Source organism: Chiloscyllium plagiosum, unplaced genomic scaffold (assembly GCF_037043375.1).
Source record: "Chiloscyllium plagiosum isolate Xiang-an unplaced genomic scaffold, Cpla_swu_hap1 HiC_scaffold_25, whole genome shotgun sequence".
Lineage (NCBI taxonomy): Eukaryota > Metazoa > Chordata > Chondrichthyes > Orectolobiformes > Hemiscylliidae > Chiloscyllium > Chiloscyllium plagiosum.
The window spans coordinates 1,002,440-1,018,726 of record NW_028270163.1 but is presented as its reverse complement, the minus strand read 5'-3'; the positions used below and the strand labels follow the sequence as shown (position 1 = coordinate 1,018,726).

General features: G+C 43.7%; 1 protein-coding gene across 3 annotated transcripts in view; it reads right to left on the bottom strand.

Annotated features, from left to right (window-relative positions):
• pkd1b (polycystic kidney disease 1b) overlaps positions 1-16,287 on the bottom strand; it is a 397,721-nt gene that overhangs the window by 152,648 nt on the left and 228,786 nt on the right. For all 3 annotated transcript variants that reach the window (XM_088000368.1, XM_088000369.1, XM_088000370.1), the window contains 2 exons: positions 15,645-15,812; positions 6,430-6,573 (listed from right to left, as the gene is read on the bottom strand). In XM_088000368.1, the coding sequence (XP_087856494.1) occupies positions 6,430-6,573; positions 15,645-15,812 (312 nt within the window). The remainder of the gene's footprint in view (positions 1-6,429; positions 6,574-15,644; positions 15,813-16,287) is intronic.

Genomic DNA, 16,287 nt, shown 5'->3' with positions numbered 1-16,287 from the left:
TGGTCAACATGGATGAGCTGGACCAAAGAGTCTACTTTCGCGCTGTACATCTCTATGACTCTCAGGTCATAATGCCTAGCACCTCCCAGGAGTTTCAGGAAGATTGAGAGATTATTGCCATTGCCTCTGCAATTTCCACTCTCACTTCCTTCAATAGCTTTGGATGCATCTCATCTGGTCCTGGTGCCTTGTCAATATTAGCCTATCAAGATTGCCTCATTAGCTGGTGATCAACCTTACTCCTCTATCATCATGGTCTGGGTATGTAAAGAGTATCTTTGCATTTTTAATTGTGCACAGAAATGGGAGAACTGCTTTAAGGATTACTGTTGGTTCCAGTGGTAGTTGAAGTGTGTATCCAAATGAACTTACAGTTGAGGATCTGTGTGCAAGTATTTGATACAAGTAGCTGATTGATAACTGGTCACCAGTCCACAAACCAATGACAAATGCCTTATGTCTGCCAATAATGATTTGATTGATTCTCAGGTCGCTGAACAATTTGTGACTATGAACAAGCTAGAGAGGAGCTTTCGGGCCACCACCAGCTCAGAAACTCACTCTGACTTTTGTAGCATAAACCTGAAGAAAGCCAGTCTATCCTTTTTCTCCCATCAGCTATGACTTTTAATAATATGTCAAAGACATTTTACAAGTGAATCAGTCCCGTGTCTCTTGCAAACTGGTGAAAACAAAGAACATCTGAGAAGTAGCATTCTGATCAGCACAAGAACCATCTTGGCAGATCTTGTGAACAGAGATCACTGAAATGCTTTCCCAGTATTGCCCCATCCATAGCACCCATGTTTTTTTTCCTCTGTGCATGTGTGTGCATGCATTCCTGTGTATATGTATATGTGATTCAGTGCAGGTTATGTCCCTGTACTGCAGTGGTAGTTCATGGCTCCTGTTTGCATGGACCCTGTCCCTCTGCTTTGGGCAGTTAGCACAATGATACAGTAAGTCATACCTGAAGCACTGATTAATTGTACACAGTCATGGAGTTGTACAGCATGGAAATAGACCCTTTGGTCAACTCATCCCTGCCAGTCAGATATCTTACATTAAAAGGGATGACAATGAGAAGAGGGACGGCAAATACAGGAATGAAGGTGTGGTATCTGAATACACATACTAATAAATAAGATAAATAAGCTTGTGGTGCAGATTGAATTTGGTAGGAATGATGTGTTGGGGACAAGAGAGACATGGCTGCAAGGGAATCAGGATCAGGTCCTAAATATCCAAAGATATAAATCTTATCGAAAAGAAAGGCAGGTGGACAGAGCGGGGTGGGTTTGCCTTATTAATAAGAAATGAAATTAAATCATTAGCAAGAAACAATACTGAATCAGATGATGTAGAATCTGTGTAGGTAAAGCTGAGGAACTGCAAAGGTGAAAAAAACCATAATGGGAGTTATGCACAGGTCTCCAAACAGTTGTCAGGATGTGGGGCACATGATACACCAGGAGATGGAAAAGATGTGTAAGAACGGCAAGGTTACCGTGATCATAAGGGATTTCAATATAGTTGGTAGTAGACAGGACAATTAGATTGGTAGTGGATTGTAAGAAAGGAAATGGCTTTTTGGAGCAGCTTTTGGTGGATCTGATGTGGGAACAGACAATTTGGATTTTAGTAATGTGCAATGAGGCAGACGTGAGAAGGCAGCTTAAGGTGAAGGAACCTTAGGAAGCAGTGACTATAACATAATAGAATTTGCTGTGCAATTTGAGAGGGAGAAGGTGGAATCAGACGTGATAGTTATGGATGGCACGTTGGCACAGTAGTTAGCACTGCTGCCTCACAGCGCCAGAAACCTGGGTTCAGTTCCCGCCTCAGGCAACTGTCTGTTTGCACATTCTCCCCATGTCTGTATGGGTTTCCTCTGGGTGTTCCGGTTTCCTCCTACAGTCCAAAAATGTGCAGGTCAGGTGAATTGGCCATACTAAATTGCCAGTAGTGTTAGGTGAAGGGGTGAATGTAGGGGCATGGGTGGAGTTGCTCTTCGGAGGGTCGGTGTGGACTTGTTGGGCCGAAGGGACTGTTTATACACTGTAAGTAATCTAATCTATAGTTGATTAAAGGCAACTACAGAGGCATGAGGGGACAGCTGACCAGAATCGACTAGGAGAGGAGGCTAATAGGAAAGGCAATGGAAGAGCAACGGCAGGAGTTTCTGGGAGTAATTCGGGAGACACAACAAAAATTCATCCCTCGGAAAAAGAAGCATACTAAAGGGAGGACGAGGCAGCCAGGGCTGACAAGGGAAGTCAGGGACAGCATAACAGCAAAAGAGGAAGTAGCTAATGCAGAAGGACAGTGGGAAGCCAGAGGATTGGGAAGTCTACAAAGATCAACAGAGGACAATGAAAAAGAATATAAGGAAAGAGAAGATTTAGTATGAGGGTAAGTTAGCCAGTACTGTAAAAGAACATTGCAAGAGTTTCTTTAGATATATAAAGAGCAAAATAGAGGCAAAAGTGGACATTGGGCTGCTGGAAAATGACACTGCAGAAGTAGTAATGAGGAACAATGAAATGGCTAAGGAACTGAACAAGTACTTTGTATCAGTCTTCATGATGGAAGACATGAGTAACATCCCAAAAATTCAAGAGAGTCAGGAGGCAGAAGTGAGTATGGTGGCTGTCACCAAAGAGAAGCTGCTAGAAGGAGAGCTGATGGATTTTATCTACCTGGACTTTCAGAAGGCCTTTGACAAGATGCCGCACAGGGAGGCTGCTGACTAAGATAAGGGCCCATGGTTTTAGAGGCAAGGTACTAGCATGGATAGAAGATTGGCGGAAGGCAAGAGTAGGAATAAATGAATCATTCTCAGGCTGGCAGCCGGTGACATGTGGTATTCTGCAACGGTCAGTGTTGGGGCCACAATTTTTCATTTTATACTTTAATGATCTAGATGAAGGAACTGAGGATATTCTGGTGAAGTTTGCAGATGATACAAAGATAGGTGGAGAGGCAGGTAGTATTGAGGAGGCAGGGAGACTACAGCAAGATTTAGACAGGTTAAAAGAGTAGGCAAAGTAGTGGCAGATGGAATACAACATGGAAAATTCCCTTTGAGAGGAAGAATAGAGACATAGACTATTTTCTAAATGGAGAGAAAATTCAGAAATCTGAAGTGCAAAGGGGCTGTGAAGTCCTAGTCTAGGATTCTCTTAAGGTAAACTTGCAGGTTCAATCAATAGTTAGGAAGGCAAATACAATGTTGGCATTTATTTTGCAAGAACAAAAATATAAAAGCAGGGATGTACTTCCAAGGCTTTATGAGGCTCTGTTCAGACCACATTTAGAGTATTGTGAACAATGTTTAGCCCCCTAGCTCAGGAAGGACGTACTGACCCTGGAATGGATCCAGAAGAGGTTCACAAGAATGAAAGGCTTAACATATCAGGAACATGTGAGGACTCTGGGACTATATGGAATTTAGCAGGATGAGGGAGGATCTAATTGAAACTTACAGAATACTGAAAGGCCTGGACAAAGTGCACATTGGGAAGATGTTTCCATTATCAGAAGAGACGAGGAGCCAAGGGCACGACTACAGAGTAAAGAGAAGACCCTTTAAAGCAGAGATAAGGAGAAACCTCTTCCGCCAGAGAGTGGTAAATTGATGTAATTCACTCCCACAGAAGGCTGTGGAGGCCAGATCGCTGAGTATATTTAAGACAGAGATAGATAGGTTGTTGATTGTCAAGGGATCAAAGGTTACGGGGAGAAAGTGGGAGAATGGGGTTGAGAAAGTTATCAGCCATGATTGAATGGCAGAGCAGACTCGATAGACCAAATGGCCTAATTTCTGCCCTTATGTCTTATGGTTTTATTAATCTAGTCACAGTTGCCAGCATTTAGCCCATATCCTTCTAAACTTTTACGATTCATGTATACATCCAAATACTTTTATAATGTTGTAATTGTACCAGCTTCCACCACCTCCCCTGGCAGTTCTCTCCATAGTTGCAGCACCATCTGTATGAAAAGGTTGCCCCTTAGGTCCCTTTTATATATTTCCAACTTAAACCTGTGCTATCTAGTTTTGGACTCCCCTACCCAGGGAAAAATACCTTGGCTATTCAGCCTATCAATGTCCCTCATGATTTTACAAACCTCGATAAGGACAGCCCTCAGCCTCCGACACTCCTGAGAAAATAGCCCCACCCTGTTCAGCCTCTCCCTGTCATTCAAATCTGGCATGATCCTTGCAAATCTTTTCTGCACCCATTCATGTTTAACAACATCCTTCCTATAGCAGGAAAACCAAAATTGAATGCAGTATTCCAAAAGTGGCCTAACCACTTCTTCAACATTCCTGGTAATAAATTTCTCGAGTATTGGTGGTCAAATTCTGTCAGCTACTGTAATACAGAGATCTTATAAAGATGCTTCTAGCACATTTTGTTTCATGCTGCCTTTAATATTTCCATTAAATTGATGCCCCAATATCTGGCCTGTCTTGACATCTAGCAATCAATGGAATCCTTATTCTTTGTCTCCATGGAATGTCCCATTTATTCAACAAAGGTTGAAGGAAAGAACTGTTTTTTTCCCAGGAATTATTTCAAGTTAGCCGATATCTGTTATATCTGGCTCTTATTTTATAAGAACTGACTATTAGTTAGAACCTTGTGCCTGTCCACATTAGGACAAAGTCCATGAGAAATTTCTTCATGAAGTGGCCAGCTGGTTCTAAAACTTAACAAAATCCGATGATGTAGCATGGATTCCATGCAAGATGATGTTCATTGAACTTATAATCCAGCTCCCAAAGCACTGATCCAATGGGACAACATCTCAGGTCTTCTTTAGCAGGGATGTAACCAGTGTGTATGTATTCATTTCATTCTTCCATTGCTCATATGGTTTTGACTCTGAGAATGTTAGAGGGTAATTAGACGCAGTGTCAAAGAGTGTGGCGCTGGAAAAGCACAGCCGGTCAGGCAGTATCTGAGAAGGAGAATTTACGTTTCGAGCATAAGCTCTTCATCAAGAATTCCGGTGTCTTTCTGTATCTACTTACAGGAGCCTCGGTGAATTCCAAGTTATTTCCCAATAACTGCAGACAATTATAGTCAACTGACACACTCAGATGACAAAGGTGTTACCACTGGGCCAAGCTGGAACTGCACAGTGAAACTGATTAACGTGTTCTAGTTTCCTTTGAGTGCAGAACAGACAACAGTTCAAGGCGCGTGGCTACTGATATCAGTTTGCATCAGGATAGTCAGGAAAGGCTGTGGAAGATGAATTTTTTTTCATTGGAAGTAAAGGACTTGTGGGAACCAGAGAGTCGGCAGCTGAGAGTGAGAGTGAGTGTCTAACTGAAATACAACTTGTGAATGTAAGGGAGGAGGGGAGGGATAGGATGGGAAGACCAGCTTCGACATGGAGTAAGGTAAAACTGACCTGATCACAGAATCTCCAGAGGATGTCTGGCTCATCTGACCCTCTGCAATGCATCCTGTCCAAACACACCTTCTTTCCCTATTCTCATAACCTCACATTTGCTATGTCTAATCTATTTAACCTGCACATTCCTGGACACTACGGGCAATTTAGTATGGCCAATCCACCAACCTGCACATTTTTGGCCTGTGGGAGGAAACCAGAGCATCCAAAGGGATCCACACAGATATGGGTAGAATGTGCAAACTACACACAGCTACCAAGGCTGGAATCAAACAAGGTCCCTGGTGCTGTGAGGCAGCAGTGTAAACCATTGAGCCAGGGTGCTGCCCATGTGATGATCTGTGAATATTAAAATATTTCTAGAGATCAAGTGGGCTGAGGACTATCTGTAAACTAGCGAGGCTGACAAATGTCTGAAAACAAGTGAATAAGCAGCCTGCTTGCCATTCCCAACACAGTTCACCTGTTCCTTAAGTCTGTTCTGTGACCCAGAGTGTTGTACAGTATGAGCAGGAATTCGTCCTCTGAGGAGAATTTTTAGTTAGGTACTGCACTGTCAGTGGTGCTGAATTTTGGAGCAAATTGAACAAGGTCCCATCTACTTCACCAGTGCACTATTTTGAAGAAATGCAAAAGAATTCTCCTAATATTTATCACCAGCAAGTGTTACTAATAACATGTGGTCTAATTGTTATCATAGAGATGGCAAAGAGGTGCACATTGGCTGTGAGTTTGGCGTTATAGCAGCAATCCACTGCATTGGGTGTCCTGAAGTCACAAAAGGTAATATTCATCTTTCTTTTTTTTTGTGTCATCAATCCCATGCAGCTCAGAATTTCCAAGTGTATTTGAAGAAAGGTAAATTGCCCACTCTGTGAATAGGAACATTTGGGTGGAGTCCTATTCTTAGTTTTATCTTAAGACTATCCCAGGAACAAATGCCTCAGTGGCAATACTACAACTGGCGTCCATTCACCTTGCTGCTGTGTCCATACTTACATGCTGCCAACACATCCTTCTCTACCATCCCCTCATTCTTCTCATTCTCCACCGACAACCAATCCTGGGCCAGGAAATAGTACATAATGTCAGTCTGCTTGTCCCAAACTGCCACATGCTCCAGGTGCCAAGAGGGGCTCAGTCCTGCAGAGAACAGCAATATTTCAAAAGGAGTCTGTCCAACTAATCACACAAGGAAATGAACCATTCTGCATATGTGTTCAGCTTGGAAACTCAAAAGCGGTTAGAAAATTGCTCTGGAATTTATGGTTTCCACTGCCAGGACAGTAATGTGAGAAATAGCCCAGTTACTTGCACACAAAAGATAGTAGATATTTAGAACAAATGTCAGTGGATGCTAGATCCGTTATTAGGTTTAAAACTGAGATTGATACATTTTGTGAAGCAAAGGTATTAAAGGATATTGGCCAAAGGCATGTATTGGGAATTAGGCCACGGATCAGCCATGGACTGCTTTAAAGGTGGCTCTCGATTGTCTGATAATGCCATTCATGCCAACTAAATCGCACATCATATCTAATACAAAAGCTATTAATCACTATTAACAGTTATCCCACTTTATTTTGATATTTCAGTCAGCTCAAAATAGGTTACTGTTTTAATTGTGAAATTTCCACAAAACATCTGAATTTCTATCCCTGCAGTTACAAAGAAGAAAGAAATAGAGGCAGGCCATTCAACACCTCAAGCCTGCCACTCTAGAAGATCTGATCTTCCCCAGGCCTGTGCAAATCCAGTTCAGTTTCTCAGTGCTGGTTAGAAACATAGAACATAGAACATAGAAAAATACAGCGCAGTACAGGCCCTTTGGCCCTCGATGTTGCGCCGATCCAAGCCCACCTAACCTATACTAGCCCACTATCTTCCATATTCTGGATCAGTGGTGCTGGAAGAGCACAGCAATTCAGGCAGCATCTGAGGACAGGCAAAATCGACGTTTCGGGCAAAAGCCCTTCATCAGGAATAAAGGCAGAGAGCCTGAAGCATGGAGAGATAAGCTAGAGGAGGGTAGGGGTGGGGATAGAGTAGCATAGAGTACAATAGGTCAGTGGGGAAGGAGATGAAGGTGATAGGTCAGGGAGGAGAGGGTGGAGTGGATAGGTGGAAAAGGAGCTGGGCAGGTCGGGCAAGTCCGGACAAGTCAGGGGATCGTGTTGCTAGAGGTTAGAAACTAGGATGAGGCGGGGGAAGGGGAAATGAGGCGAGTTTGTTTCAGGACATGGTTGAAGAGCTTCAGGGCTGAGGAAATGACCTGGGAGTTGCAGTGGGAGAGAGACTCCCTGAGATTCTTGTAGAGAGAGGAGGAAAACTTCTTCAAAGCAGGCATCCTTGCAAGAGGATTCGCAGTAGGGTTAAAATCAACGAGGTAAAAACAATGACTGCAGATGCTGGAAACCAGATTCTGGATCAGTGGTGCTGGAAGAGCACAGCAATTCAGGCAGCATCCGAGGACAGGCAAAATCGACGTTTCGGGCAAAAGCCCTTCATCAGGAGTAAAGGCAGAGAGCCTGAAGTGTGGAGAGATAAGCTAGAGGAGGGTGGGGGTGGGGATAGAGTAGCATAGAGTACAATAGGTCAGTGGGGAAGGAGATGAAGGTGATAGGTCAGGGAGGAGAGGGTGGAGTGGATAGGTGGAAAAGGAGCTGGGCAGGTCGGACAAGTCCGGACAAGTCAGGGGATCGTGTTGCTGGAGGTTAGAAACTAGGATTTCCCCTTCCCCCACCTCATCCTAGTTTCTAACCTCCAGCAACACGATCCCCTGACTTGTCCGGACTTGTCTGACCTGCCCAGCTCCTTTTCCACCTATCCACTCCACCCTCTCCTCCCTGACCTATCACCTTCATCTCCTTCCCCACTGACCTATTGTACTCTATGCTACTCTATCCCCACCCCCACCCTCCTCTAGCTTATCTCTCCACGCTTCAGGCTCTCTGCCTTTATTCCTGATGAAGGGCTTTTGCCCAAAACGTCGATTTTGCCTGTCCTCGGATGCTGCCTGAATTGCTGTGCTCTTCCAGCACCACTGATCCAGAAACTGGTTTCCAGCATCTGCAGTCATTGTTTTTACCTCACTATCTTCCATATGCCTATCCAATGCCCGTTTAAATGCCCATAAAAAGGGAGAGTCCACCACTGCTACTGGCAGGGCATTCCATGAACTCACGACTCGCTGAGTAAAGAACCTACCCCTAACATCTGTCCTATACCTACCACCCCTTAATTTAAAGCTATGCCCCCTCGTAATAGCTTTCTCCATATGTGGAAAAAGGTTCTCATGGTCAACCCTATCTAAACCCCTAATCATCTTGTACACCTCTATCAAGTCACCCCTAAACCTTCTTTTCTCCAATGAAAACAACCCCAAGTGCCTCAGCCTTTCCTCATACGATCTTCCTACCATACCAGGCAACATCCTGGTAAACCTCCTCTGCACCCGTTCCAGTGCCTCCACATCCTTCCTATAGTATGGCGACCAAAACTGCACACAATACTCCAGATGCGGCCGCACCAGAGTCTTGTACAACTGCAACATGACCTCAGGGCTCCGGAACTCAATTCCTCTACCAATAAAAGACAGTACGCCATATGCCTTCTTCACCGCACTATTTACCTGGGTGGCAACTTTCAGAGATCTGTGTACATGGACAACAAGATCCCTCTGCTCATCCACACTACCAAGTATTAAACTTCATAGAATCCTACAATGTGGAACAGGCCATAGGCCCAACAAGACACGCTAAAGAGTAACTCACCCAGACTCAATCCCTTACCTTATTAATCTACATTTCCCCTGACTAATGCACTACACATCCCTGAACACAATGGGTAATTTAGCATGGCTAATTCACCTAACCTGTATATCTTTGGATTTTGGGTGGAAACCAGAGTACCTGGAGGAAACCCACGCAGACACAGGGAGGATGTGCAAACTCTACACAGACAGTTGCTAGAGACGGGAATCGAACCCGGATCCCCGGCGTTGAGGCATCAGTGCTAACCACTGAGCAACCCATAACTTAGTCAAACTGACAGCTTGTCCATGATGATAAAGATCAAACTTAGGTGATATTATTATCAAAAGTGTTACAAAGTTGAAAGCATGTATTTTCACTTTAAGTTCACTTCAATATTCAGAAAATACTCCCAAATTTAAAGTATAGATTCAGCTGCCTGAATGGAAAGGCTAAGTATCCAAAATAGGTACCCATTTAACAGCCATTTGCTACATGTATCTGAGTCTTGGTTGCTGTTTTGACAACAATTCAAATTTAACCAATTAGTTTAAATTATGCCCAGGATACTAAAACCCAATTGAGTTTGAATTTATTGTTTTCACAACATCAGACCAAATGACAGGGAATGATGTTGGAGGTATAAAAAAGGGCATTTTGAAATTTGATCAGAGAGCAACTTCCACCAAACAGCAGACCAACTGCAGTCGAGCCAGAGAGCTAACTGCCTATTTAAAATCTTGATCTCAAAGAAATTGGTTGGCACAACATAGTGGGCTGAAGGGCCTGTTCTGTGCTGTACTGTTCTATGTTCTATGTTCTAAATTAGAAGATGCTCTCTATCAAAGGTTCCTTTTTTCTATAAATATATACTCGCAGTAAAAAGAAAGAAGATGACTGAGGGAGATCAGCAGATATAAGACTGAAGACAGTGGAGAAGACTGAGACCATGTGGATTGAGATTAAGTTAATGTAATGTTTAATAATTGTGTATTTGGAACAGCATGTTAATAGGATTGTGGCCAGTTAGGGGAAAGAGTGTTCAGTTTTGTTTACTGTTCTATTAGGAAAATAAATTGTTATTTTTCTTTAAATAGTGCAAGTTAGGAGTTCTCTTTTACTCCCTCACACTTTTAACAGATTACAAGGTGGGGTGAGCTTTTCTGGGTGTTTGGTTTTAATTAACAGAGAAGTTTGACCTCTGCATTGCTGGTAATATTGAGTAGGCCAAGATGTATTTACAGTGACATTTGTTCAACACAAGAGTCCGAAAGTGCATGTGTAACAGGTGGTCTCCCACCTCTGCTCAGTCTGTAGTTACAAGGAAGACTAAAAGTGTGGTGATGGAAAAGCACAGCAGGTCAGGCATCTGAAGAGCAGGAGAGTCGACGTTTTGGGCATAAGCCCTTCAAGGTGGGAGGTAATTGTGATAGATCAGTGGGGAGGGTGGAGCGAATAGGTGGTAAGGAAGATGTATAGGTAGGACAGGTCAAAACGGCAATGTGGGTTGGAGGGCTGGATCTCAGATGAGGTGGTGCAAGGGGAGATTAGGAAACTGGTACAATCAATGTTGATGCTGCAATCTCCCCTCCCACGTGATCAACAATGCTCTCCATCACATTCCCTCCACTTGCCCTTGAACCTCATCCCTCTAACTGCATGCATAGGACCCCCCCCCCACCCCGGTCCTCACATTCCACCCCATGAATCTCCAGACACAGTGCATTATCCTCCATCATTTTTGCCACCTACAATCAGTCCCCATCAACAAAAATGTATTTCCCTCCACACCCCTATCTGCATTACGCAGAGACTATTCCCTCTGTGACTCCCTCATTAGGTCCACGCCTCTCACCAACTCATCCTCTACAACCAGCACCTTCCCCTGCCGCCGCACGAGGTATAAAATTTGCACCAACACCACCCCCTCAACTCAGTGCAAGGTCCTAAAGGATCATTTCAAGTCTGGCAGAGATTTTCCTGCACATCCACCCACCTCATTTACTGCATCCGTCGCTCTTGATGTGGTCTCCTCTACATCGGGGAGATAGAATGCCAACGCGCAGAGCAATTCAGGGAACATCTCCTGACCACACGCACTGACCCCACTGCCCTGTGGCCAACCACTTAACTCCCCCTCACACTCCCCCAAGGACATGCAAATCCTGAGCCTCCTCCACCTCCAAATTAAAGCCACCCACCAAATGGAGGAAGAATGCCTCATCTTCTGCCTTGGGACCCTACAACTACACAGCATCAATATTAAAACATAGAACATTACAGTGCAGTACAGGCCCTTCGGCCCTCGATGTTGTGCCAACCGGATGGTACCAATCTGAAGCCTATCTATGCTGCACTATTCCATTTTTATCCTTATGTTTATCCAATGACCATTTAAATGCCCTTAAAGTTGGCAAGTCTACGACAGTTGCAGGCAGGGCATTCCATGCCCCTACTACTCTCTGAGTAAAGAAACTATCTCTGACATCTGTCCTACATCTATCACCTCACAATTTAAAGCTATGTCCCCTCGTGTTAGCCACCACCATCCAAGGAAAAAGGCTCTCACTGTCCACCCTATCTAACCCTCTGATTATCTTATATGTCTCAAACAACCTCTTAACTTCCTTCTCTCTAACGAAAACAGCCTCAAGTCCTTCAGCCTTTCCTCATAAGACCTTCCCTCCATACCAGGCAACATCCTAGTAAATCTCCTCTGCACCTTTTCCAAAGCTTCCACATCTTCCTATAATGCGGTGACCAAAACTGTACACAATACTCCAAGTACAGAGTTTTGTACAGCTGCAACATGGTCTAGTGGTTCCAAAACTATAGACTTCCATCTACCAATAAAAGCTAACACATCGTATGCCTTCTTAACAATCCTATCCATCTGGGTGGCAACTTTCAGGGATCTATGTTCATGGACACCGAGAATCTTTCATTTGCATTCTTGTTGCTCCTTCCAAAGTGAATCACTTTACACTTTTCCATATTAAACTCAATTTGCCACCTCTTAGCCCAGCTCTGCAGCTTATGTACGTCACCTCTGTTACCTACAACATCCTTCATCACTTATCCACAACTCTACCTTAGTGTCATCCGCTAATTTACTAACCTATCCTTCTATGCCCTTATTCAGGTCGTTTATAAAAATGACAAACAACAGTGGACCCAAAACAGTTCCTTGTGGTACACCACTAGTAACTGATCTTCAGTATGAACATTTCCCATCAACCACCACCCTCTGTCTTCTTTCTGCTAGCCAATTTCTAATCAAAACGACTAAATCACCCTCAATCCCATACCTCCGTGCTTTGTGCAAAAGCCTATTGTGGGGAACCTTATCAAATGCTTTACTGAAATCCATATACACCACATTAACTACTTTACCCTCATCTATCTTTTTGGTCACCTCAAAGAACTCAATAAGGTTTGTGAGGCACGACTGACCTTTCACAAAACCATGCTGACTATCCCTAATCAGCTTACTCTGTGCTAGATGATTATAAATCCTATCTCTTATAACCTTTTCTACACTTTACCCACAACTGAAGGCTCACTGGTCTATAATTACCAGGTTGTCTCTACTCCCCTTCTTGGACAAGGGAACAACATTTGCTATCCTCCAGTCAACTGGCACTATTCCTATAGACAACGATGACATAAAGATCAAAGCCAAAGGTTCTGCAATCTCTTCCCTGGCTTCCCAGAGAATCCTGGGATAAATCCCACCCAGCCCAGGGGACTTATCTATTTTCACACGTTCTAGAATTGCTGACACCTCCTCCTTATGAACCTCAATCCCATCTAGTCTAGTAGCCTGTATCACAGTATTCCCCTCGACAATATTGTTTTTTGCCAGTGTGAATACTGATGAGAAATATTTATTTAGCGCTTCCCCATCTCCTCGGACTGCATGCACAATTTCCCACTACTTCCTTGATTGGCCCTAATCTTAGTCTCATCATTCTTTTATTCCTGATATACCCACACAAAGCCTTAGGGTCTTCCTTGATCCTATCTGCCAATACCTTCTCATGTCCCCTCCTGGCTCTTCTTAGCTCTCTCTTTAGGTCTTTTCTGACTAGCTTATAACTGTCAGGTGCCCAAACTTAGCCTTCATATCTCATCCTAATAGAAGCCTTCCTCTTCCTCTTGACAAGAGATTCAACTTCCTTATTAAACCACAGCTCCCCCACTTGACCACTTCCTCCCTGCCTGACAGGTACATACTTATCAAGGACACGCAGCAGCTGTTCCTTGAATAAGCTCCACATTCCAATTGTGCCCACTCCCTGCAGTTTCCTTCCCCATTCAGTGCATCCTAAATCTTGCCTAATCGCATCATAATTGCCTTTTCCCCAGTTATACCTCTTACCCTGCAGTCCCTTTCCTTTCCCTTTCCATTGCTAAAGTAAACATAACCGAATTGTGGTCACTATCACCAAAGTGCGCACCTACTTCCAAATCTGACACCTGGTTCATTACCAAATCCAATGTGGCTTCACTGCTTGTTGACCTATCTAAATACTGTGTCAGGAAATCCTCCTGCACACATTGGAGAAAAACTGACCCATCTGAAGTACTCAAGTATAGTGTTTCCGGTCAAGATTTGGCTCGTTAAAGTCCCCCATAACAACTGCCCTGGTACCCTCGCTCTTATCCAAAATAATCTTTTCAATCCTTTCCTCTACATCTCTGGAACTATTCATAGGCCAATAGAAATCTCCTAACAGGGTAACCTCTCCTTTCCTGTTTCTAACCTCAGCTCAAAATACCTCAGTAAATGAGTCCTCAAACATCCTTTCTGCCACCATAATACTGTCCTTGACTAACAATGCCACACCCCGCCTCTTTTACCATCTTCTCTGTTCTTACTGAAACATCTAAATCCTGGAACCTGCAACAACTATTTCTGTCCCTGCTCTATTCATGTCTTTGAAATGGCCACAACATTGAAGTCCCAGGTACCAACCCATGCTGCAAGTTCACCCACCTTATTCCAAATGCTCCTGGCATTGAAGCAGACACACTTCAAACCACTTTCTTGCTTGCCAGTGCACTCTTGCGATCTTGAAACATTATTTCTGACCTTAGTATTCTCCATCTCCTGGACACTCGGACTATAATTTAGGTTTCCATCCTCCTCCTGAATTAGTTTAAACAGTCTAGTTTCCAAATTTACTTCACCCAATTTCCAAATCTCCACTTCATCCCAGATCCAACCCTCCAACTCGGCGCTGCCCTCTTGACCTGTCCTACCGATCCATCTTCCTTCTCATCTATCCCCTCCACCCTACCCACCGATCAATCACAATTACCTCCAGCCTGCATCCACCTATCGTCACCCCACCTACCTTTCCCCAATTCCAGCCCAACCCTCGATTTATCTCTCAGCCCCCTTTCCCCTCCACATTCCCGATGAAGGGCTTATGCCCAAAGTGTTCCTGTTCCTTGGATGCTGCCTGACCTGCTGTGCTTTTCCACCACCACACATTTTGACTCTGACTCTCTAGCATCTGCAGTCCGCACTTTCTCCTTAACTTAAATAGTAACCACTGTTAATTTATACTGAATAGAACTGGTGTCATTCCATCTTTCTTATTTCCCACATGCATTTTTCTCTCTTCACTAGAGAGATTATTTCATGGATACCATGGAAAATTGATGAAGTCTGCAAATGGTCTCCAGATTTGAGAGTCTCCACACTACTTTGAGAGCCACTGGTTTAGTTAATCAGAGATGGCTTGTGTTGATGTACTGGGACTGAGCTGGCAGTACCACCTAATCCTGACAATGTTTACGTCCTAAAGTTATGGCATTGAGTATATACTTCATCACATGAGTGACATTTACACACCAAAACTAAAAGCTGCAATAAAAATAGAAAATTGGTACAAATACAGAATGACTCTCATGAGTAGGAGAAAAAAGAAAGGCAAGATCAAATTTTAAGGTGTGAACCCATTAGTACAGTTGAAAGCTACCCAATTTTATAAAGTATTTTGATGTGCAGTTGAAATGCAACGCTACAGATCCAGTGGTTGAAAAATGAACTGGAGTAGGTAGGTGCTTGATGATCACCACATGATGGATCGTAGGGCCTTTTCCCTTGCTGTAAACTCTGAAACTAAACAGTGAAAAAGAACTATTCTCAGGCGAGAAGCACTACTGCATCCCATGTCCATCTATACCATTCTTCTGTGACTCAATACTAAATCAAATAATGGATGCCCTGAGCAAAATTGGGTCAATCCGCTGCCTGATGCTAACAAGATTATCAGTAATGATCTATTGAATGTGAAATAGTGGTCAGTCTTCATGAAGCAATATAATGTGTTAAACGCTACAAGTCAATGGAGAGCTAAGCAAATTTAGCATTCAGCTGGTAGGTCAGGGGGTGATCGCTTCAGCTGCTGCTAACCCAGAGAATTTTTCAATTTGCTTATCTGCACCTACCTGTATTATCATGCCAGATTCTGATTTTCCAGATCTCACCCAAGTTGGCATCTGTTTCAATCTGAAAAATGTCCAGACTGTTTCTCTGGAATGCTCCTTCCTTGTCCAAGTGGCGGGACCCACTCTTATTCAAGCCATACAGACTGATGCCTACATGGGCTGTTGTACCTGAGGAAAGAAACAACTTGCAGTGTTACAGCACTCTTCATGACCAAATATTTGCCAGGACACTGAGGTTAACTCCAGTGTGCTCTGTGCTTGGGCAGCACGGTGACTCAGTGGTTAACCCTGCTGCCTCACAGTGCCAGGGTTTGATTCCACCCTTGAACGACTGGCTGTATGGAGTTTGCATGTTCTCCCTGTGTCTGTGTAGGTTTTACCAGGTGCGCCGGTTTCCTCCCAACGTCCACAGATGTGTGCATTAGGTGGATTGACCAAGCTAAATTGTCCATAATGTTCAGGGATGTGTGAGAGGTGATAAATGCAGGGATAGGTCGAGACCTGATTGGGATGCTCTTCGGGTGCAGTCTTGATGGTTCAAATGAGATTTCTGAATACTTGGAAGTGTATGGAAAAATACAGCAAAGTCAGGATTGTTTCATCAAAGGGAGGACATGTCTGACAGATCTGCTGGAACGCTTTC